Raw genomic sequence first — 25798 nt, 5'->3', positions numbered from 1 at the left:
ATTTGTGCTTCAAGTAGCTCTTTGGAGTCAAACCAGTTAAAGTTATCTTTCTCTTTCTCTCTTTCTTCCATCCTTCGGCACTTAATACCCCACTGAATTGCATGTTTTTTTTAAGATAAGACTCCCCCTACTGTGCATTTTTTTCATAATAGGATGTTCAGCCAAATACTTTTGAAACAAAGATATTTATTTTCCAATGGCATATTTCATTTTTTTTCACATTGGATAATCACTTAATAATTTAAATTCATTAGTATTGGAGTTTTCTTGACTACAAGCACTTTTCTGTCCCCCACCCACCCACCCCAAATAGAATTAGATTGTCCACATGATTTCTGGGTTGCTTTGATACCGAGCCCATCATTTGCAATTTCTGTCTGTTATCTTCTCCTTGCGGAAAAAAACAGAGGAGACTGCAGTGTGTGTACCAAATAGTTTCTGGGACAGCCAAGCGAAATGGCTCCAGGATTTTGAATTATCTTTCACAGCTGCTCCAATATGAACAGTAATGGAGAGTTGGGACGTAAATGGGGCTGTCAGCAAGAATGCAGTCTCTTTTTTCCCTCTTCAGGTCAAAGTTGAAATCAATGGTTAGACAAAGTTTTTGGGACATGAACACAACTGAAATTTCACATCCTACAGTTCTCGGCTTCTAGAGCTGAAGGATTTTGTTTTGTTTTTTTGAAAAATTTTTATTGGGTTAGGATCAATTATTTTCACATTACAATCAATTCTCCCATTTTCCAATTTCTAACCCCCTCCCTTTCCCCCCCTTTTTGTTGACTTCCAACAGTTTTCCAACCCTTTGTCCCTTTTCCCTTACTCCTTTTAAATTCCTCTATCTAACAAATGTATATTCTCCCTCTATTCTAAGCAATACTTCTTTAACTATTTTTAAAACTCTGTACCCTAACTATGAGTCCTTATTTCCATATTGGACAAACAATTTATCCCATTTTTCATATTTCAAATTTCAAATATTTCTATAGATCATAAACCATATAAATCATACATTCATATAAATCAAACAATTTGACTTATACTCTATGTGTTACTCATTCTATCTTCTTCTTTCTGTTTTAGTTATATTTAATTACATTAGTATTTCTATTCCCCTTCAATAGTAGATCTATATTACTGTCATTATATAATCAATCAACTTAACTCATATATATCTTCAGATAAACATATTCAATTTGGTACATTATACAAATCTTACCAGAAAGAAAATATTATTAGTTAATCAGTCCTTATAGTTAACCCTTATGGTTAGTTATTTTCTATCGATATTCTATTTGTTAATCTATATATATCAATCTATTAACCTAACTGCTTAGAGATTCACGTTTATCTCTTCTCCCCCCCGGTAAAGTCACCCCCCTCTACATTTGATTATACTTCAATAGTTCTTAAACTGCCACAGTTCTCCTCCCACCTCCCATTTCTTCTCCAAATATTGTTCCAGCTTCTCCCAGTCTGTGTTAAACTGCCCTGAGTCCAGATTTCTCAGTTTTCTTGTCATCTTGTCCATTTCTGCCATGTACAGCAATTTGTATATCCAATCTTCAATAGTTGGCACTTCTTGTACTTTCCATTTTTGCGCATACAAAAGTCTGGCTGCTGCCGTCATGTAAAATATCAACGTCCTATGATGAGCTGGAATTCCCTCCATTCCCAAGTTTAGTAGCAGGAGTTCTGGGTTCTTATTTACTTGAAATTGTAAAATTTCACTCATTTCTCTTATTATTTCCCCCCAGTACTGCCTAGCTACCTCACACGACCACCACATATGATAGAGGGAGCCCTCATGCTTCCTGCATTTCCAGCATTTATTAGAAGTGTTCAAATTCCCTAGCGCAATCTTCTTTGGTGTCATGTACCAACGATAAATCATTTTGTAAATGTTCTCTTTAATGCTCGTACATGTCGTTGTCTTCATTGTAGTCTTCCACAAGTATTCCCATGCCTCCATTGTTATTTCTTTATTAAAATTTATAGCCCATTTCACCATTTGTGTTTTAACTATCTCATCCTCAGTATACCATTTCAACAGTACTTGGTATACCTTAGATATTCTTTTCTTGTCCTCTTTAAGAAGGGTCTGCTCTAGTTCCGAATTCTCTATTCGTATACCTCCCTTTACAGAGTCCGAGTTGTATAAATCTCTAATCTGTCTGTACTGGAACCAGTCATAATAAGGTGATAGTTCCTCCTGCGTCTTTATTCTGAGTTTAGATGCTTCAGTTCTAGTAATTTCTTTGTAGGTTAAACATTGTTGCTCATTATCAACAGCTCTCGGATCTATCACCTCATATGGAACTACCCACAAAGGGGTTCCTTCTTGTAGATAAGTTCTGTACTTCTTCCAGATTGTATATAAACTTCTCCGTATATAATGATGCAGGAACATCGAGTTCACCTTTACTTTATCATGCCATAGGTATGCGTGCCATCCAAATATTTTTTTGTATCCCTCTAGGGCTAGTAATTTCTTGTTCTTTAACGTCATCCACTCTTTCAGCCACACTAGGCAGATTGCATCATGGTAAAGTCTCAGATTGGGCAGTTGCATTCCGCCTCTTTCTTTTGCGTCTTGTAGAACTTTCATTTTCACTCGAGGCTTCTTGCCTGCCCATACAAAATCTGATATCTTCCTCTGCCATTTTTCGAATTGTTTAGAGTCTCTGATGATTGGTATTGTCTGTAGCAAAAACATTACTCTTGGTAACACATTCATCTTAACTGCTGCAATCCTACCCAACCATGACAGATTCAACCTATTCCATTTAATCAAGTCTCTCTCTATCTGAATCCATAGTTTTTCATAATTGTTTTTAAATAAGTCTATATTCTTTGCAGTCAGTTCAATTCCCAGATATTTCACCTTACTTGTTACTTCACAGTCCGTTATTTCCGTTAACAATTGTTGTTTCTGCTTAATCATATTTTTGCATAATATCTTTGACTTCTTTTTATTAATATAAAAACCTGCCAGGTCTCCGAACTCCTTAATCTTATCTATCACTTTTGGCATGTTCTCCAATGGGTCTTCTACAATTAACATTATATCATCCGCAAATGCTCTGACCTTGTATGAATAGTCCTTTATTTTTATTCCTCGAATTTCTTCGTCTTGTCGTATTTGTATCATCAGGATCTCCAATACTAAAAAGAACAACAGTGGAGACAACGGGCAACCTTGTCTTGTTCCTTTACTTATAGTCAATTTCTTAGTCGCTTCATCGTTCACCACAATTGCTGCAGTCTGGTCTCTGTAAATTTCCTTAATTGCTCTGATGAATCTTTCTCCCAATTGTAGCTTTTCCATAGTGGCAAACATAAAGTCCCAGTTTAAATTGTCAAACGCCTTTTCAGCGTCAACAAAGAAGAAACCAACCTCTTTGTCACAACGCTTGTCATAATATTCAATAGCATTAATCACTGTCCTTAGATTGTCTCTTATTTGTCTGTCTGGCAAAAAGCCTGCTTGTTCCTCCTCTATAACTTCCGAGAGCCACCCCTTCAGTCTCTCCGCCAATATCTTCGCAAAAATTTTATAGTCATTGTTAAGTAACGATATAGGTCTGTAATTTTTCACATTAGTCAAGTCTTGGCCCTCTTTTGGGATCAATGATATGTTCGCTTTACTCCAGGTATCTGGAATCCTTTGATCCCTTAGAACTCCATTGATCACCTCTTTTAGGAATGGTGCCAGTTCATTGGCCATTGTCTTATAAAATTTAGCCGTAAGTCCATCTGGCCCTGGCGCCTTTCCTAAATTTGCAGATTGTATTGCTTTACTTATTTCCTCGTCCGTTACATCACTGTTCAATTTATTTCTCCAAACTTCCGAGATTTCTGGAAGTTTCGTTTTCTCCAAATATAACGCTATTGATTCTTTATTTACTTCTTTCTTATTATACAGCTTAGCGTAAAATTTAAAAAAGGCTCTACTGATGGTGGTCTGTTCCAAATACGTTTTGTTGTCTTCACAAATTTTATTTATTATTTTCTTTTCCCTTCTCTTCTTCAATTGCCATGCCAGGTACTTCCCAGGTTTATTTGCACCTTCAAACGCTTTCTGGCTCAGTCTCCTAAGGTTCCACTCCAATTCTTTGTCACTCATTGCTGTTAGCTGTTCTTGAAGTATTTTAATTTCCTGATATAATTTCTTTTTCCCTGGTCTCTTTTTTAACTGTGTTTCTTTGGCTTTTATTTTCTCCTCAATCTCTTGTCTTTTCTCCTCTTTCTTCTTTCTTGCTCTACCATTTAAGTCCATTAGTATGCCCCTTATAACCGCCTTATAAGCATCCCAAACTTTACCAGTTGGTACTTCTTTATTCACGTTGTATTGTATGAAGAACTTTGTCTCTCTTCTCAGTATCTCCATATTCTCTCCTTCCTGTAGCAAGTCCTCATTTATTCTCCATGCTTTCCTTTTTCTCCTTTTCCCTAATTTCCACATAATTGGGTTGTGATCTGAGCCTACCATCGGCATTATTTCTACCTCCTTAGTCCATAACGCTAAGTCTTTTGAGGCCCAGATCATATCAATTCTTGATAATGTAGAGTGCCTTGCAGAATAAAAAGTAAACTGTCTGGTTTTGGGATGTTCTCTTCTCCATACATCTTCGAGAGTCTCCTGTTGAGTCAACTCAAAAAAGAGCTTTGGTAATAGTCCTCTTTTCTTTTGTGCCGTTATTGTCTTTTTATCTAATTCCAAGTCCGTCACTCCATTGAAGTCTCCAGCAAGAATTATCTGGTCATATGAAAGATCGTCTAATTGCTTCCTCAAATCCTCAAAGAAGCTTTCTTTTGCACCGTTGGGTGCATAAACTCCGACTACCAACACTCTCTTTAGGTTCCAAGTACATTCCACTGCTATAAATCTGGCTTCCACATCTTTCATTACAAATTTTGGCTGTAGCTCCTCTTTTATATACACCACCACTCCTCTTTTTTTCTTGCTTGAGGCCGCTACAAATTCCTTGCCCAATTTTCCCAATTTTAAATATTTTACATCCTGCTTTCGAATATGGGTCTCTTGCAGACAAACAATATCACATTTTTGTTTTAATAGCCAGTGGAAGATATTTTTTCTCTTGTTCGGTGAATTTAGTCCATTTACATTCCAAGATATAACTTTACACTCCATACTCATAGTCTTGTTGGTAAGTCTTTTTCATTGTCCCTTATAAATCGCTCCATCTCCCGCTCAGATCTAATGCGCTTTTTGGCACCTCCAAATTCAAAGGACAAACCTTCTGGAAGCTCCCATCTGTACCTGATTTTCATGTCCTTCAACATCTGGATTAGCGCTTTATATTTTTTCCGATCTAGTAACACTGATCTGGGTAATTCCTTCATTATGATAATTGTCTTGCCATCGATCTCCAATGGGTCTTGAAACTGTTTAGTCACAATCTTCTCTTTCATGTTTCGTGTTGTAAATTGCACAATCACATCTCTTGGTACTTTCCTCTGGGTTGCAATTCTCGAGTTTACGCGATATGCCACATCAAGGATAGCCACAACTTCCTCCTCCTCCTTCCCCAGGTATTCAGCTAACACCTCCGTCATCTGTTCTTGCGCTGTCTTTCCTTCCATCTCCGGCAGACCGCGAAATCTCAGCTGCTTCTCCATGTGTCTACTTTCCGCAACCGCCATTCTTCCCCTCATCAGTCTCATCTCTGTTTGTTGCGTGTCTGCTAAATTCTCCATCGCTCCTTCTACTGTTTTAACTCTCTGCTGCGTTCCTTGTAATTCATTTTGTATTGTTTCCATACCTTTCTTCACTTCTGACAGCTCCGATTTTACTTCTGACAGCTCCGATTTTACTGTCTGTTTAACCTCTTTAATCAGCTCCAATTTCATATCTTTGAATTCTTTAATCACCTCTAAAAGTTTTTTGTCCAGGTTTTCTATTGCCGATTGCCACTCTTTTTTCGACATCGTGGGGCTTGCTTTAGCTCGCTCCCACGAGTCCGCTCTCTTCCTTAACTCCGTGGCGTTAAATTTAATACCTTTTTTATTTCAAATGTCCCGGTCTTCTTGCATAAATTAGTTTTTAAAGAGTCCAAAATGTCGGGCGTCTTTTCTCTATGGTCTCTCTATGATTTTGTAATCCAAGATGGCCTACTTCCTTTTCCGCTGAAGCCGCGACCCTTCCCCTTTCAAAGATGGCGATTCCCTTCTTCCTGCCCTCCAGCAAGGGCCGCTTCTCTCCAGCCACTCTATTGTTGTTACGCACTTCCTGTCTCCCAACTTCCCACAGCAGATCTCGCGATGGTGTCTTTTTCTCACAGCTCCATAACCGCAAGTATTCAAAACAATAGTCCGATTTCTTTAATAACTTCTTAAAACTTAGTCTCTTTTCAAATACAACTCTTGCCGAATCTTCCCCTCCTTTTCATTAGTCTGTTGCAGTTTAAAAATCTACTTTTTTTCCTCTCTGCTTTTATCAATCTGTCCCGTATCAGAAGATAGTGATCTTTACCTTCTCCTTCACTTTTCTCGGGTTGTAATCGCTGTTTCGATTTTAACTTCTCCTCTCCACTTCTTCCCCCAATCGAAGCTTGGGTATGTAGGTCTTATGCCAGCTGAATTGGCCCCAGAACTGCCGCAGAGATTGTAGCCGACCCGTCGCAGGGTGGGACCTCAAGGATCGGGAGGGGACCCGTTGTGTAGAGCCCCCCCTCGTCCGAGATCTAACTCACCCTAGGGTCTCGAGCGTTCTTTGCCTGCTCTCCGCCTGAGAGCAGTCGGCCGCGGGCTATTTTCACCCCGCCGGCCGCTTAAAACGGCAGTCCGGTCAGCTCCGCAGATGGAGCTGCTTCAGACCTCCATGGATCCCAAACCGGAAGTCCCCGAGCTGAAGGATTTTGTTAATGGTGAATGGGTTTGTGGTACAGTTGTTGGATACACCAGGGTTAACCTTGGTACAGGCCGAGGAAGCACTTTTCCACCTAATACATTGTCTGTTCTACTTGGATTTGGGATAAAACGACAATTCAGCCCACGGGTATTAGTGTGAAAAATGCAACTTTGAAAAGTAATTGTTTAATTTATGCTCATGTTAATGCTCAGAGATTATCCTAAAGCCACCTTCTCAGGTAAGCAAAAGATTTCAGATCAAGTTTTGCAAGATAATTTCCATTTTGCCTACATGTATCAGATAGTGTTTTTGTGTCTGTGTGTGTTATTTCTGCGTGCAGGGGTCATTTCGTAGAAAAAGAACGGCAGGAACTCATTAGCATAACTCATTAGCATATGCCACACCCCTTGATCAGGCCAAAATGGCCAGGATTCGGCTGCTGCCAGAGGGGGGAGTGTTCCCCCACCTGGCAGTGGCCTGATCAGGGACATTTTGCCCCCAATCCAGGCCAAAACAGGCCCCAAATGGCTATTTTGGGCACGTTTTGGCCTGGATCAGGCCCAAAATGGTCCAGATTGGGTCCATGGCAGTTTTTAAGCTTATTTTTCTCCTGTTATCGTGGGAAGAGAGGGTTGCCAGCAGAAGGTCTCCTGCCATAGCAGGAGTTTACCAGATCAAGATAGGAGACTGAGCTCTTCATAAGCCTGGCTCAGCCAGTCCAGAAGCCTCATGCTACATTTCAGTCACAGAGTCCCAAAGGCCAATGTTGTACGTCTTACACTTTATTGTTTTGCCTGAATAGCAAAAAATCTTGGATCATTTACTGGGCTAAGTCCCAGCCTGCTACCACGATGCTTTTAGTCCAGACCCAGGTTCTCTGAACCAGCTCTCGCCTGTGTCACTTCTCTCTCGCTTGGGTGCTTGAAGATTTGGCAGGAATCGGTATTTTAGAACCGAAGTGCTTTAACATATTGAATCAGTTCAGGCCCTGGCATCGCTCCAGTGATGCAGTTTGAGTATGAAACACCAATAAAAATTCCTAACATTTATCTACACAAGGGACTGGAGAATGGGTGGAAAGAAATGTGTGATAAGGTTATGTGGGGCTTTCTGCCTTGAAAAGACGGGTTCCTGCTGGCATCATACTTGGCTTCTGCATTGACCACAGGATGCATCTGAAGTGGAGTTGAAGCTCTTTGTCTCTCTCTCTCTCTCTCTCTCTCTCTCTCTCTTTCTGCAGGAAGCTATTTTAAGGTAAAATCTTCAGACTTTTCTTGGCACCATGGCCAAAAGAATAGATGTTTCAACACAGCTCACCATAAAAATTTTATTGGGGTGGGAAAATTGACTTGTGGCTTTGGACGGAAAATGGTGATGACCCCAGGGGTGAGGGAGTATAATTTTTATCTGACAAAAGGTAAATGGTTTCTGATTTTTATCAGGAAGATTGTTCCTCTCGTTATTGAATGGTTTATGGGGCAACTGTTAGAATGGCTGCTGGATCTCTGGAAACTTTGTACTGTGTTCCTTGGCTCCAAATTCTGTGCTGAGGAAAACTTAAACCTGTGGCTGGAATAAAATTATTAATGTACTTACTTCCTTACTTCACTTATGCCCCACTTTCCCCCCCAAAGCACCTGACATTGTTCTCCTCTCCTCTGTTTTATCCTCACAACAACCCTGTGGAGGAGGTTAGGCTGAAGAATGTGTGGTTCACCCAAGGTCACCCAGCAAGCTTCCATTGACAGAGCAGGGAATCAAATCTGGGTCCTCCAGATCTTAGTCTAGTACTCTAACCACTATACAGCACTGACCCTCTCCTTTTAATGTATTGTTTATACATTAATTACATAAATTAGTTACGTAAATGAATCTGTACATTATTATATATGCTTTTTTCGGAGGCCAGCCCAAGAGGAACTGTATGTTAGAAGGACTGAGGCTACAGTTGCTAATTCTGGGTTGAGAAATTTCTGGAAATTTGGAGGGGAGAGGAGGGGTCTCATTAGGTCATAATGCCATAGAGTCCACCCTCTAAAGCAGCCGTTTTCTCCAGGGCAACTGATCTCTGTAATCTAGAGGGCTGTTGTAATTCTGGGAGATCTCCAGGCCCTAGCTGGAGGTTGACAACTTTAGCTGTGGTTCACGGTTCAGTAGGAGGGACTGATGGCGAAGATGACCCTGGTAATACCACAAGACCCCCCCCTCCTCCTGTACCGGAGCTTGTCAGGCCAAAGTGCTGTGACACCTTCCGTAATAGTCCTGTAGGGATGACAAACCCGAGCAGGCTACCAAGTGGCATCCCTTTTCTTTTCCTTTCCTGGTACAGCTGCTTTAGCCGTAGCCTTGAGCTTGATCCCACATCAACAAATAAAAACCAAAATGCTGCTGCTGCCACCACCGCCGCCACCGCCACCACCAATGATAAAAACAAAAGAATCTCACTCCAATCACAAAAATTTTCTAATTTTAGACTGGATTACTAAAAGGTAGGATTCCAGTGACTTGGTAATGTATGGGTCCTTATCTTGTAAAAGAAAAGAAAGGCTCTGATTAATATTTGTGAGCTCATTCTTCTCAAGTGTCAGAGTAATCCGTCTTTGTCTCTCCTCGCTGAATTTTGGGCTTTCAATTGCTAGATGAGCCAAGGTGCCTATCTTCCCCGTATTGCAGAAACACCTGCGTTCTGAAAAGAGAATTCTCAAAAAGCAACCTTTCATTTCTGGGGTGAATACAGCGTTCAATCTAGCAGCCAAGAAAATATCTCGGTATCGTCATGGACTTTAAATATGCTGGTAAAGTATCTGGAGGTTTGAGTTCGTTACAGGCAAGGGAACAGACCCTTCTTGCTCGCTGATTTGTGCTTCTGAAATCTAGCAGCAGTTACTGCTTTTTGACCCTTTGGAATGAGATTTTCTCACTTCCTACAGAAAGTAGTAAAATTGGAGTAAAGCCTAATTGTTCCAGTCTCTGATCAACCAGCCTCTTCCACTTACCTTCTCTTAATCTGAAAAGGAGTTTAGATCTGTAGTTAAAGAGGATCTTGATTCTAAGTCTAAATGCATCCAGCCAAGCAACTGATTCTAATTAAGAGATTGCTAATCCTTGGCGGATAGCTATACAGGATGCACACTTTGGTAACCTGGTTATTTTTCTCAGGAATTTTAATAAGAAGAAATCAGTTGTGGCATCCCTGTGGGGAACACGGAATTGGGCTGTGTCAATCAGGAGGCATCTGGCACATGCTTCAAATACGAGAACTATATCAGGTATGACTGATAGAAGCATAGAGTTTCGCACACAGGTTTCCACCACTGGTGAGGACAGCCCTTGCTTAGAATCACAGGGTTGGAAGGAGCCTCCAGGATCATCTAGTCCAACCCCCTGCACAATGCAGGAAATTCACAACTACCTCCCCCATCCCCCCATAGATCCAGAGGAGTTTGTCGTGTAGTAGGAAAAATAGAAAAGAGTCCAGTAGCACCTTTAAAACTAACCCACTTTACTGTAGCATAAGCTTTCGAGAATCACAGTTCTCTTCTTCAGATGCATGGAGGGTAAGAAGAAACTGGTCTTATGCTTATGCTACAGTAAAGTTGGTTAGTCTTAAAGGTGCTACTGGACTGTTTTCTATTTTTGCTTTCCCCCTCCTCCCCAGTGACCCCTGCTTCATGCCCAGAAGATGGCAAAACACTGTCAGGTTCCCAAGCCAAACTGGCCTGGGGGAAATTGCTTCCTGACCCTAAAGTGGTGATCGGCATTATCCAGGGCATGTAAGAAGGGGCCACGAGAACTAAGCACTGATGTAACCCTTCCTGCCGTCCTCTCAGTTGGGAGGAAACTTAGACTAAGGTATCCCATCTTTGGGATCAGGTGCCCCTTCATAGCCAATTTAGGAGGTCCCACCACACAGTTTAGTTTGTACAGTTCTCCTGCCAGCCATGGATAGGACTGGGACAGAAAATAAGTAAAGTATTGGAGGATTTCATAGGAGTATAGCATGCACATTTTCCTGCATAGCCTTGATGGTTAGAAAATTGCTCTTTTGTTCTGTCTCTGGTGTTTTTACGTGTAGTAGCTCATTCATACATGCAAGTCACCACTGCAGCAAGCGATGAGCAGGTCTGTTCAGATTAGCCTGTGTGTCAAGGAAGAAGTGCCTTCGTTGAATGTTATGGGTGTGTTTTAGGGTTGCCAACTCCAGATTGGGAAAGGCCTGGAGATTTGGAGATGGAACTTGGGGTGAGGGGTTTGGGGAGGGGAGAGACCTCAGCGAGGAAAATTCCATAGAGGCCGCCCTCCAAAGCAGCCACATCCTCCAGGAGAACTGATCTCTGTAGTCTGGGAATTGGTTATAATTCCACAAGGCTTCCAGGCCTCACCTGGAGATTGACAACCTCGTATGTTTGGATGCATCTGGCACTTGAATATCAAGTCTCTGTCTGCTTGGATGGGCATCTGGTTTTAAGGCTTTTTCTCTGCCACTTTTGCACCCCATAGCAACAACATCAATAAATGTATTGTCGAAGGCTTTCACGGCCGGAGAACGATGGTTGTTGTGGGTTTTCCGGGCTGTATTGCCGTGGTCTTGGCATTGTAGTTCCTGACGTTTCGCCAGCAGCTGTGGCTGGCATCTTCAGAGCTGTAGCACCAAAAGACAGAGATCTCTCAGTGACACTGTGACACTGAGAGATCTCTGTCTTTTGGTGCTACACCTCTGAAGATGCCAGCCACAGCTGCTGGTGAAACGTCAGGAACTACAATGCCAAGACCACGGCAATACAGCCCGGAAAACCCACAACAACCAACATCAATAAATGCCCAAGAAAATTGCAAGAGGGTCTTTCCCTCTCCTGTGTAGCTAGCATCTTCCATGGGGCTAACATTCCAGCTCTTTGGTTACCCCTGCTGTTCAGATCCGCTGAGGCATGGCTAGCGCACAAAGATAAATGGCCAGCAGCAGGAAGCAAGAATTCGTTCTGATTTTCCTGTCCTAGACTTTTGCTTAACTATCCCACCCACCCCCTAAACCGTATGTTCTATTTTTGTGAATTCTCGATGGGACTATGGAAGACATTACAATTTAAGCTTAGCTTCTCCAAAAAGGTTGAGGGAAGGGATGGGCGGCCATTGGACCAAAACCGCTCAGACCTGAGATCTCTGGAAAGCTATTCATACATGTTGTTTTTGGAAATGTTCCAAAAGGAGATGAGTGGGAAGCTTTCTACGTTTACAGAGAAATCCTTGTTTTGTTTTGTTTTCTTAAAGCTGCAAGCTCCAGCCACTGGCATCAATTAGTAGTGTCCTAATGAAATCCACAGCCGTGAGAATATATAGATTAATTGGACAGAGCCATCCCAAACTAAAGCGCAAAGACAATTGCAAGCAGTAGGGGGTTTTGCCTTCAGGGCATAAAAACAAGTGAGGAAAAGAGAGAGAGTTTGGAGAAGCTGCTTTCCGGAATCCCACTTAAATTTTGATTAATTTGAGGAAAGGCTTATACAACTTCCTTTGTAAGGCTGCTATGCACACCACACTGATGTGTTACGTGAGCTGTGTGTAGGTTTGACAGGATTACTTCAAGAGCTTGGGATTGTGATTCGGGCTGAGAGCAGGTGGTAAGTTAGGCTGTGAAAATGTGTGACTAGCTCAAGTAAACTTCCGCGGCAGAGTAGGGATTCGAACCTGGGTCTCCCAGATCCTAGCCTGACACTAACTGCTACACCATGCTAGAACAACTAGGATGTGAAGTAGAAAAGAGCAAGAGTCCAGTAGCATCTATAAGACTAACAACATTTGTGGTAGGATATGAGTTGCTCCCTTCAGATAAAGAAGTCAGCTGTGTGACTATACCCTACCACAAATGTTGTTAGTCTATAAGTGCTACTAGACTCTTGCTCTTTTCTACTGCTACAGACAGACTAACATGGCTATCCATCTTGATCTATCTAGGATGTGAAGGTTAGGTTAGATATAGATTTTTATGAGACTAAAGGGCTTTTCAGAATTGCTTTATAGATAGGGGACTTAGAGAGGGGAACAGTTGCCAGAACTCCAAATGTGAATCAACACAGATCTAGGCCTCTGTTCTAAAACAAGCATACCATGTACTCTTGTGTGAACTGATAGCTCAGGGCTCATTTCAAGGGTGAACGCACAGGAACGCAGTTCCGGCAGTTCCCCAAATAGGTCACATGTCAGGTGGCCCCGCCCACCTGACTCTCAGCCATTTTGGGCCCGTTTCAGTCTGGATTGGGGCCGAAACGGCCCGGATCGGGCCTCTGACTGGTGGTGGATCACTCTCCCGCTCAGCAGCGGCCCGATCCTGACCATTATGGGCTCCTTTTCGGCCATTTTCAGCCCCTTTTTGCCATTTTGAGCAGTCCTGAATGGCCCTGAATGGCTAGGATTGGGGCCAAAACAGCCAGGATAGATGATATCGGGGTGTGTGGCATATGCAAATCAGTTATGCCAATGACACACTTCCGGCGATGGCAAGGGGCGTGGCATATGCTAATGAGTTATGCTAATGTGTTCCTCCAGCTCTTTTTCTACAAAATAACCCCTGTGATAGCTTATTGTGAAACCTCACGTGTGAGACCTAATAAAGGACTCGCAACACTAACCCATGTTTGAGCTGTAGAAATGCTGTGGATTTATTAATCCACGAAGCAAGTATCAGTCATGTTAAGCTGTATAATTTCAGGAGGGTGGCCATATTAGTCTGCAGTAGAACAGCAAGATTCAAGTCCAATAGCACCTTAAAGACCAATAATATTTCCAGGGTATCTGCCAAAGGAAGCTTTGATTCTCAAAAACTTATACTCTGGAGATCCTGTTGCTACTACTGAACTCAGCTCTTGTTAAGTTGTATAGTTTCAGTTGTGGAAACAGGTTTTCTCGCACTGGCTCTTTGTTGATCTCTTGTTCTGAATTTTGGCACGAGTGTGGCTTTTTTATTGGTAAAAGGCTGTAGACTCTCTGGACTCTGTTGGGCCCCACCATACATGGCTGTCAGGCTCGGGGATGGGGGCAGATCACAAGTTTGGCAGGCTTGCCCTCGTCCTAGCTGCCCTATAGATATGTGTGTAATGTAAGAGGCGAGATGAAGACTAGCACCGGGCTGCCTGGAGCCATGGAGATTTGCACGTGTCAAGGACGAATGACAGCCTCCAGTCTGGCTGGTGATGAGATGAGCCTGGCCTGTCTCTCTGTTTAATGAGTGGTATCATATTCAGCCTGAGCAGGGTATAGTGGGGAGGATGTCAGACGTGGACAACAAGAAGGACTCGGGTTCAAATCCCTGCTGAGCTGTGAGGGACATTAGGCGACCTTGGGCTGTCTTGTGATGGGCTGGAAATAAAATAATTAATACAATAGGAGAAAAAGCCTTCCTGTCAGTTTTGGTGCAGTGGTTGTAACAATTTTTCCGTAAAATTAGCTGACAGGAATGCAGGGGTGTGTTTTTTGAAAGGTCATCTTTAGAACGAATCTCTTGTATTCCAGCTCTCCCCTCAGAACAAAGGTTGGCATTGTCTGCTGGTCTTAACATAAAGGCACCGTTTGAGGCGGTTGGCTTCTAACCCCGCTGTCCCTTTTTGCATCTTGTGATTGCCTGGTATTAGCCGTGTACTCTGGGTCGAGTTACTTACCTGGCTGAAGCTGAAAGGGTTCCTTTCCATTAAGCTCGCAATGACAGACAGCCGTCCTTGATTCGCTGGCTTGGGTGACGTTACCGTAGGTATGGAGTGCTGAAAAAGCTCGATTTGAATTTCTGATAGAGCAGCTCACACACAGCGTCGTCTTTTATCAATTCTGGGCAGAGCGCAGGGAGAGCTGTATGAGAGGGCCGTGGCACGATCGGAACTGGACTTGAAACAGAGAACTGAGGCACAACCCAGATGCAGACCTGATTGCAGGTCAGCGGATTGGAATGTTTTCCTAATGGCACCACACACAGGCAGACTTGGAAGGGAAGCTAGAGAGGTGCCTCAACAAACTTATAGAGCTGTATCAACAAGGTCAGGTAAAGACCCAGGCCTGACCTGGTAGTAGTGGTTAGAGTCTTGGTGTAGTGGTTAGAGTCTCAGACTAGGCTCTGAGAGACTTCAGGTTCAAATCCTCATTCTGCCAAGGAAACTCACTGAGTGACTGCGGCCCAGTCGCCCTCTCCCAGCCTCATCAGGGTTCTTGTGAGGATAAAATGGAGGAGAAAAGAATGATGTGAACTGCTGTGGGTCTCTACAATGAGAAAGGTGGGATATTGTTGAAATAAATAAACTTATAGCCAGGCCTGGAAGGAACCAATGGGGTGCCTGCAGAATGGAGCCTTATTAAGGCCTTTGAGGATGATATTGCCTCTTTCTTTGTCCGTTTGGCAGCCTTGAGTGGGTCGGTCTGGCTCAAGAGATCATTTGAACAAGCATCTTGCTGGATTAGATCAAAAGTCCGTCTAGTTCACCATTCTGTTTGTCGTAGCAGCTGTCTAGGTGTTTTCATGAAGACATTGGAGGCAACAGGCTCTTTGGCTGCCACCCACTTCCCCATTGGCTGGTGTTTAGAGGCATAATGCCTTTGAGCATGGAGATTTTATTTCACCATCATAGCTAAATACCCATTGATGGACCCTATCCTCCATGAATTTATTTAATCCCAGTCTGAAATCCCAGAGGCCATCACCAAATCGTTGAATAAGTTGTGTGAATGAGTATTCATGATACTTATTCATTCATTCATTCATTCATTCATGTCATTTATAGTCCGCCTTTCTCACTGAGACTCAAGGCGGATTACATAGTGTGAAATTAGTACAATCGGTATCAAGGACATTTCCATAAACAATGGTGTAGAGTAAATAAATACAAGTTTACAAAGACATAGCATTATCAAAGATCCAATACAGAGTTGAAGAAATGTTGAAACAGAACATAGTTAATTCAAGGACAGACATTAGACAACATGAAGCACAGGTAGTATATAGGAGTACATATTTAGAGCAGCAGATAATGTGTAAGGCAACATAGTGGTGAAGTCTGTGGTCCCTAACTCATTAGTGATGCATGAGACCCCCTCCCTACAATACTGCCTTCTTGTCTGAGTAAAAAAGCTTTTTGAATAATTCAGTTTTGCATCGTTTTGTGGAAAGCCAGGAGAGTGGGGGCTCTCCTGACCTCCTCAGGTGGGCCATTCCACAGGGTAGGGGCCACCACAGAAAAAGCCCATGTAGGGGCTGCTGTTGATTTCACCCAAGTGCAGTCTGGCACCTGCAAGAGACTTCATTTAGTTTATTTACTTTATTTATTTGGCTCCCCAATGGGGACTCATAGTCGCTTCATTCTTATCTCCTCCATTTTTATTGTTACAACAACCCTGTGAGGTCAGTTACACTGAGAGTGTATGATAGGCCTCAGCAAACTTCCATGGCAGAACGAGAATTTGAACCCGGGTCTCCCAGATCCTAGTCCAATGCTCTAACCACTACACCACACTGGTTATCTACTGCACATCAATTTCACTAGGTGATACTATCTTATGGGGGAGAGAGAAAATGTTCATGCTTGGCATTTTTATCCACGCACCTTGCCTTCTTTTATAAAGTTTTCCACGGTTACCAACCGTGTCTTGTGGCTTCTTTAGAAGGACGGGCAAAATGCAGATTCTACCAGGAAGTCCCCCATCTCCTCACTGGTTTACTTTTTTGTGTCTTTCTCCTCTGACAGCATGGGAATGAGCCACGACGATGACCACGCGTCCTGCACTGGCAGATCGAACATCATGTCCGGAGAGTGGGTGAAGGGCAGGAACCCCAGTGACCTCTCTTGGTCCTCCTGCAGTCGCGACGACCTTGAAAAGTTCTTCAAGTAAGAACACAGCAGGTTGCAGCATCTTTGACTCGCAAGACTGCAGTCTCTTGTCTTCGAGGCAAAACCATGAGGGATTTTCAATGGCCAGAGCCAGAAGGTAGCAACCGCCTCCTTTGGCATCCAGGGCCTTGGGGGAAAAAAAAAACACCACTGGCAAGAGAACAGAAACTTTTTATGATACCCAAATTTCAGCACTTTGATAGCTTCTTGAAAAGAATCCCAGATCAGCGCTATTTTTCAAATCAAACTCTGTCAGCGGTTAGTGACAATAAAAATATGCCTGGATGCTTTTGAATAGCTCTTCTTGTTAGAAGGAAATGTTTTGTTCCCTGCCATTAAGATGTCTGTGATTGCCACAGAGAAACTTTGAGTTCCACAGGAGATCTCTCTTCATCCTCCGCCAATGCAGACATAAGAGAAACTGTGTCTCGTTTCCCCCCTTCCTTTCTGTAAACTCTGGCAGAAATTAGTACCTCTCTTCCAGACTATCATTACCCGTCTCCTTACCCTTATCATAAAAGATCACTTGGTAACACAAATCAGAACGCGGATCCAGTTGATCCAGCTTTACCACTGAAAGTAAATTCACTGAAAAACAGATACTGAATTAGTAGCTACCATTTCCGCTGGCTGAAAGAGTAGTAGGACTATTATAGATTAATTGAGAGAGATCTGTGTGGTATACTGATGAACCACACAGTCAAATCTCTGTCTGTTACCATCTACTCTCCAATCAACCAACCACAACTCCTTAGCAATTTAGCTGAAAGGGCCAAAGTATTGATGTGGGGTGACATAGGATAAGGTAAGAATTCCTCCAGATCAGAACATACCAGATAAGATTACTTTAAAAGTTCAGGATATTAATAAAACTCTAGAAGAATTGCATCAAAGAAAGAGAAGATTTGGCTGTGGTTTTATCTATCATTTGGTGATGTAATTGACAAAAATGGCTCTAGGCGTGATTCTGTGGTTATATGATATCGGGCGAGTCAAGGTTGGGTGTGTCATACTGAGAGATTTTGCTCATCTAGTTCCATACTTAGACGATGCTCGTACACTTATGTATATTCGCCCCCGCCGCCCACTCTCACCATTTTCCCAACTTCAAATGGCCTCAGAGAACCACAGACTTGCCCTGTTGGGGAAACTTATATATACATGTAAATTTTCCCAACAGAAATGGCAGCTCCCTAGGGTAGCTGTTTCCAGATGGGAAAACTGCATGGGAGAAGGCTTAAATTAGCATTGGTATGGGGAGGGGAATGTATTTTCCCAAAATTCACTTTTTTAGATATAGCCATAGATTCCTCTTATTCTCATTTGTTCCTTCTTTGTTCTCTTTCATTTCTCTTTCTAGAGAAGTCAATTAACCCTTTTGTAACTTCGGCCTTTGCCGTTGTGTTATGTTAGACATCACGGGGTGGAATTGCTCTGGCCAGAAGATAGAAAGGTTTGGGAAGACATTGCCTGCCTCTGAGCAGCTACAGAATGAAATGTTAAAATTTAGTAGAACCTCCGTTCCTGCCTTGATCAAAACAAAATTGGTTAGAAACAGCCTCCAGATTCCTAAAAAGAGGGAAAGAAATGGATCGTTGCATAAAGAGGAGTTATGAGAATTTTTCTTAACAATACTAATTTAAGTCCCCTGTCCCTGCAGTCCCAATCTGGATTGGACCCCTGTTTACCTGAGAATCTAAGTTTCAACAGGGAGCAGTCAGCATGGGACACCGGGTGATCTTGTAATTCAGAGGTTCAGAGTTTCTGTCTCTTAAAAATGTGTTTTAACTCTGCAGGTCCAAGATCAGTAGTTGTTTGCTGGTAACAGATCCCCGTAGCCGATACGCAGTGCGGCTCCCTTACAAACTTCCTGGGATGCATTACAGTGCGGACGAGCAATGCCAGATCCTCTTTGGAACCAATGCAACCTTCTGCAAGAATATGGAGGTAAACTGACCCTCAGAAACAAAAGAACGGAGAGAGGGAGTGCAGACGCTTCGGTCGCATTGTGATCTTTTCTAGAACGGGGATGCGCTGCGTGCCAGATTCAGTCCCTGAAGCATTTGACCCTGGCAGCTCTTCCCTATTTTAAATAAGGAATTGTAAGAGGAGGCATGGTTTCACATAAAAGGGAAAGAAAAAGGTTTTCAGATGGCAAGAAATGGAAATATTCCATGCTTTAATGTTGTGTGTGTGTAAAGTGCCGTCAAGACACAGTTGATTTGTTGGTGATCCCATAGGGTTTTCAAGGCAAGAAACCAACAGAGATGGTTTACCATTCTCTGACTCTGCATTCTCGTGGTTTCTCATCCAAGTACTAACCAAGGCTGACCGGCTTAGTTTCTGAGATCCAGCGTGATAAAATTAGCCTGGGCCATCCACTGACCCTGGGCTTCTAACTGTGGCCAACCCTGCTTAGCTCTAACAAGTTTGAGCTAATCCGGGTGATTAGGCTACAACGGGTTTTCAAGGCAAGAAACGGAGGTGTTTTGCCATTGCCTACCTCTGATCTTCCTTGGAGGCCTCCCGTCCAAGAACTAACAAGAGCTGACCCTGCTTAGCTTTCAAGATCTGACAAGCAATCAATCAGTCAATCAAGATCAAGCTAGCCTGGGCCATCCCAAATTAGGACCCTTTAACACTTCTCTTTTCTTAATTTTGTGCGTAACATGTTGGCAATATGTAAATGTTCTTTTTCCGTCAAATGTTGTGCTGAGCTCTACAGGGGCAAAATTCTCACTGCTAGGTGGCACCAGCTTTATTACAGAGCCCCAAACACTTACACAGCAATTTTATACAGCACAATTGAGTTCTGGCCTCCAGACTTCCACATGAAGTGAGCCTTAAAAATACAGAAGCTTCTCTGTGGGTGGGGGTTATGCTTAGAAGGAGAACAATTCAGATTTTTCTCTTTTTTATTACCTAGGTAATTGTTTTCGGTAAATCTCCCTACTGCCACCTCTCACCCACCCCCTTTTCCCTTAATAAAAACTTCAGGAACTTAAAAATCCATTATAAACACAAAATAAGAACCATTTATATTTTTCACTGCTGCATAAATGAGAAGTGCCAAATTAATAAAACTTTTGACTGTGTACCATAGCAGAAGGAATCAGCTTTCAAGCCTGAACTGTTCTTGAGGTTTTTTTTGATCTGGAAGGCAGCTAATGTAACGGGAAAACAATGAACAAAAAAAAAATTATCTTTTAAAAAGTCTAGTTAATGAACGTTTTTGGGGAATGCGGACCACCAAGCTTGTGTATATCTTTAAAGGCCAGCTGAGGAAGAATTGTTAAAATTAAGACTATTCTTTGCTTTTTGGAAGCTAACTGGCTTTCTTCAGTTTGGGGCCTTTATAATTTTTTTTTACCACTTGGCTGTGCCTTTTAAACTTTCAGGAAACTCCACCAAGGAGAAGCCCTGAAACCTTTGACTGTTGGGGAGGGTTATGGGGAGTTTCCTAGGATCCACACCAGATGAGATGCTAAGAGATTCCCCAGTATTTTTTTTTTAAAAAAAAGCGAATTGCTGAGCTGAGCCCCGGATTCAAAGCCACAGCCCAGGGCAGGGGAGGAGAAATAGTTTAACCTTTCCAGCCTTGCAGACTTGTGATAATTGAAACCACCAAACACACACACCCCAAATCTGCACCATTTGCTCTTTGCCCGTCCGTGGCTAACAAGGGAGCTCGAGAGTCCTGTGCAGGTGACCCGTCCGCAGGTATGAACGTGCTGACCCTATGCTCCACTTCTGTGCAATTGCTGAGTTGTTTTCACGGCGCAACTGGGTGGATGAAGTGCCTGTGCATATGCCCCCCCCCCCCGCACGATCAGCAATGCTGCCATCATAACACTGCTGATCATGGGGAGGGGGCATGCGCACAGGCATTTCCATCCTGTGTTCACACTGTGCAGATGACTTCGTGATTGGACAGAGGCACAGACAGGATCAGCGTGTTTGTGCCTGTTCTCCCTTCCTGAACAGTGAGTCAGTGTGTAGACGGCCGCAAAGGGCTGTGCATTCACTGTGTGTATGTTGGTTTCAGTTATTAAAATCTTTGAAGTGAGGCCTCCAGAACTGCCCACAGCCCTCCAGGTGGGGCCTGACCAACGTGGCATATAATGGGGCAATGACATCCTGTGATTTGGACGTTATGCCTTTGTTGATACACCCCAGAATTGCATTCACCTTTTTTGCTGCTGCATCACACTGACTGCTCATATTTAGCTTCCCATCCACCCATATCCCAAAATCTTGTCCACGCACGCTGCTAACCAGTGGTGTGTCCCTCATCCAGTATGCACACTTTGTATTTTTGTTACCCAGGTGGAGGACCTGAAACTTACCCATGTTAAATCACATCTTATTCAGATCTGCCCACTTTCCCAGTATGTTCAGCTCTCATTGAATTCTCTATCTTCAAGGATGTTTGTTACTCCTCCCAGTTTAGTGTCATCTGCAAATTTAATGAGTAATCCTTTCATACCCTCATCCAAATCATTTATAGAAATATTGAAAAGCACTGGGCCCCGAACCAAACCCTGCGGCACTCCCCTGGGCAACTCCATCCACTCAAACGTGATACCTTTGACAACTGCTCTTTGAGTGTGGATATCCAGCCAGTTCCCTATCCATCGAACCATCCTAGAGTCCAGTCCACAGCCCACCAGTTTACCCATCAGAAATCATAAGGAACCTAGTTGAAAGCCTTTCTTATTGAGGAACCCCAGGGCTTGAAACCTACTGACCTCTGCTGTATATGCCTGCCTGGTATCCTTGTACCAGAACTCCTGGATCTCTTTGCCTAATAACCCTCCATGTGTCTTAGTGCAAAAGGTGGACCATAAATAAAACAAATAAATAAAAACGTGTAGCTGTTTATTCCAAGTAAACATGCCTAGGATTATTTAAAAACATAGTAATGCTTAGCTTTTTCTTTATTGCTTGCTGAATGTTCAAAGCACTTTTATTTATTAATGCCATTTATATTCCACTTTTTCTCCCCAGTGAGGGCCCAAAGTAGCTTATAACATTCTCCCCTTCTCCATTTTATCCTCACAGCCACCTAATGAGGTAGGTTAGGCTGAGACTTTGAGTCTCTCTACACGAGACATCTTACACGAGAGAGACAATGTTTGCCGGGAAGCGTTGTTTAAAAACACAGAGCTGAAGGCTCTGTCAATTTCACCTCTCTACAGAGCTGGCAAAGATTGCTCCTCAGAGGGTTTGTTAATTTCCTCAGTGCCTTCCTGAAGGGGAGGTGAAATTGACAGAGCCTTCCTGGAGGTGAAGAAGAAATTAACAAACCCTCTGAGATGCCCTCTCTGTAGAGAGGAGAATTTGACAGAGCCTTTGGCTCAGACCCATTAAACTATGCCTCACAGCTAGCATTGCATCTCCCTACACATGAGCATTCTTGTGTAAGATGTCTTGAGTAGACAGACTCTGTGTGACTGGCCCAAGATCACTCAACAAGCTTCCGTGGTAGAGTGAGGATTTGAAGCTGGGTGTTCCAGATTCTAGTCTGACACTCTAACCATCTCAGGCTTACAACAACAGAGGTCAGTATTGTTATCCTTGCACTGGAGATAGGGACAAGGGGGCTGTAGAAGAGAAATGTGGCTTACATAAGGCCACCAAGTGAATTCATAGTTGAGATGAGAATTGAGCTGGAGGGTTTGTTCAAAATTCTGTCAAGACTGTGATTCCTCTACAGAATTACTCGTAAATAAGACTAGTTGAAATCCTTCTTATTTTCAAGTAGATGCACTTAGGTAGAAGGGTTTAATATCCACGTAATTTTTTTTAAAAAAATAAGCAGCACAGATGAGGAGAATTGGAACTGATGAGTAACTAATGTGTAGAAAGCTTTTAGCAAACGTACCATTCTGTGGGTTTTTTTAGCCAATTGGCATGTGTTGTTTTTTAGGCAATTAAAAACAATATGTAGAGAAAACAGAACATAAATGCAATCAACATTTGACAATGTGCATTTATTACAAAATGGAAATAGCTTTGAGTAAACAGCCCTGCCCGCTACATTTTATTGTGATTTGATGTTGCATAAGAAACTAACAAGATTACATTTTTGCAGTAAAAAATAAACACCATCCAGGGTGGTTTAGATGATCTCAGAAGACACATGTCTTAGAACGAAGTATTGCCTGTCTGGACTCTGTACGGCTTGGCTGCAAGCTGGAATTGGGATTTGAATGCACGCGTTCTCAGGTTCAAGCCTCCTCCTCATCAGTTCGAAGGATCCCAAGTGGTTCTCAAAAGTATCAGCCACGGAAAGGTCTCTCCCAATTCCTTTCAGTGAAAGCAGACTACCTACGTGGATTGAGGGTGTCACTGAATGCAAATAGTTTCAGGCAGGTAGCCATGCTGGTCTGCTGCAGAAGAGCAAGATTCGAGTCCAGTAGCAGCTTAAAGAACAACAAGATTTCCAGGGATTTTTGAGATTTCCCCAGAATTTCTCCCATTGAATTTTTGGCCCGACTCTATGCTAGATAGGAATACCAGATCTCTTGTTTCGACGTTGGTTGCCTCTGCTGGTCTGGTCTTTGCTAGGAATTGAAAATCCCTCGTAGGCCCACTGCTAAAAAAAATGGTATCAGGGAATCTGGGAGCAATACTTGATGGGTAGGATTATGCACAATCCGTTTTTTGGGAACTTGCATATGGTAGTCCGTTTATTCGAATATGATGAAATATGGAAACCAGTTTTAGATGTTTTTAAATGCCGAAGATGTAATCCTCTCAGTGCAACAAAGTTTAAATGCCTGTTTATTGTCATTCTTGGGTTTTTAACAATTTGCCAAGAATTGTTTTGATCGTTCCTTTTATGGTTTAATTTTAATTCTTTTCTTGTTTGTATTTTATGGTTTTATTGTTTCTTTAATTAATTGTTTTTAAAAAGAGAGAGAGAGAAAGAGATTTCCAGGATTTTCCAACAAGATTTCCAACAAGATTTCCAAGATTTTCGATACTTTGAAGTATCTGACAAAGGGAGCTTGACTCTCAAAAGCTTATACTTTGGAAACCTTACAGGTCTTCAAGGCACTGCTGAACTTGACTCTTGCTCTTCTACTGAATTTAAAGAGGTTTCACTTGGGCAATCAATTCAACAAATAGCACTGAATTTGAAAAGAGCTTAGGGAAAAGAGGACGGTCAGTGCCATCCTGAGCAGAGCAACACTCTTCTAAACCCATTGACTCACGTGGGCTTAGAAGGACATCACAGAGATTGTGCCTCTGGTCATGTGCTCCTGCTTCGTGCCTCTCAAGAGCTTGTTTTTCCTGGTCACCACAATGGTGGTTATGGGGTACATCAGCAGTGACATTAAACGTGGCAAAGTTTACCCAGGCTTTTTACGTAACTACAGTTCTCAACTTGCTGAGAACCCAGATTTCAAATCCCAATAAAGCATGCTCCCTGGTTAGACTTAATCTTAGTTGATCTCTCTGCCAATATAAAACTTAAGAGTGAGCCCCGTGGCGCAGAGTGGTAAGCTGCAGTACTGCAGTCCAAGCTCTGCTCATGACCTGAGTTCGATCCCGGCGGAAGCTGGGTTCAGGTAGCCAGCTCAAGGTTGACTCAGCCTTCCATCCTTCCGAGGTTGGTAAAATGAGGACCCAGTTTCCTGGGGGTAAAGTGTAGATGACTGGGGAAGGCAATGGCAAACCACCCCATAACAAAAAAGTCTGCCAAGAAAACCTCATGATGTGACGTCCCCCCCATGGGTCAGTAATAACTCAGTACTTGCACAGGACACCACCTTTACCTATAACACTTAAGAGGTGGTTAAGGCAGGAATCAGCTCCAGACAGGAGAGGAGCTGGTAGAAATGAACTTGTTTGCCTTTGGAACAGTTTTTAACCATGGTTAAGAGAAACCCCACACTAATGTCTGTGAACATCCTATCATTGCTACTGAACGTTGTTCACATCAATTGAAAATTTACAGCAGTTCATCCAGATACTTGGGGGTGGTCACACTTTTCTCCATAAAGGAAATGGATTTTTTGTACCTGGTGTCTAGTCCCCCACCACCACCCTCCCAAGGCAGGTGATTTTTAGACGTGCTGTGTTACCTTGAACAGGGAATTCTAGGAAACCAAATCTTACTAAAGGGCGCTGTTTAGTCAAGAGAGCCTGTACGGAAAACATTTTCCTGCAATATTTGCAAAGCTAAACATTTTAAAGTGGAGATTGTTAAGGAAAAGAATCTAAGCGGGATCTATGCCCTGTGTCGTGTCAAAGCAAGTGTTGAAGAGAAAACAGCAACCCATAGATCTTACTCATACCCCACATTACTGGCCTGTATTCTGTAGCCAATGTAACCATATGATTTGAGGAGAATATTTAATATCTGCATAGAGTGGGGAGAAAGGGTATTTGCTGCATGTTCATATTTCAGTGTAATGGCAAAAAAAGTAAGCCACTTGATCCCAACTCACTGCCCCCCCCCAGCAAATTTAAAGCATTACAATAGGTCAATTGAGTGCACTTTGACCTTGTCATTCTTCCAGGAGTGTAATTTAAGTGGAGTGCGTGTGGGTACATGATTATTGGTATGCGAATACTGTCAAGGCTATAGTAGCAATGCTCATAAATGCAGTACAGCAAGTTCTAGTTTGAGGGTTTTCAGACGACGTTCGAGGAAGCCCAGGAGTTCTTTGAAAGCTTATCAGGGGTATCCTCCAACAAGATGGTCAGTAATGACAGACAAGCTTCTCTTAAAGATGGCTCCACGTTCCACTTTCTTCTTCTGCCCCAGGGGAATACTGGGCATGTTCTAGGTCACGGTCTGTATCCTTTGGGTCGATAAAGAGGTTCAAGAGGGCTTCCCAATGCCCTGTATGAACTGTTTGTGTATCCTGGAATATGCTCAGAATCTTCTCGAGCCGATTCCATCAGAGGCAGGCTTCATACTTTACTGAACAGGATGGTAGGATACAGTAGGAAATAAGCCACTGCCTGTGAACTTCTTTCTGTGGAGTCTGAGCCCACACTGCTCCCACCAATGGTCTCTCTTTACTTTCCTGCATAATTCAGTTTG

At 42.7% G+C, this 25798-nt stretch overlaps 1 protein-coding gene across 3 annotated transcripts in view; it reads left to right on the top strand.

Annotated features, from left to right (window-relative positions):
- ADAMTS17 (ADAM metallopeptidase with thrombospondin type 1 motif 17) overlaps positions 1–25798 on the top strand; it is a 193174-nt gene that overhangs the window by 85721 nt on the left and 81655 nt on the right. For all 3 annotated transcript variants that reach the window (XM_055002638.1, XM_055002639.1, XM_055002637.1), the window contains exons 9-10: positions 16594–16734; positions 18534–18684. In XM_055002638.1, coding sequence (XP_054858613.1) covers positions 16594–16734; positions 18534–18684 — 292 coding nt within the window. The remainder of the gene's footprint in view (positions 1–16593; positions 16735–18533; positions 18685–25798) is intronic.

This window comes from Eublepharis macularius, chromosome 18 (genome assembly GCF_028583425.1).
Source record: "Eublepharis macularius isolate TG4126 chromosome 18, MPM_Emac_v1.0, whole genome shotgun sequence".
NCBI classification, from domain to species: Eukaryota; Metazoa; Chordata; class Lepidosauria; order Squamata; family Eublepharidae; genus Eublepharis; species Eublepharis macularius.
Note: the sequence above shows the minus strand (reverse complement) of the source record. Positions and strands in the feature narration are given on the sequence as shown.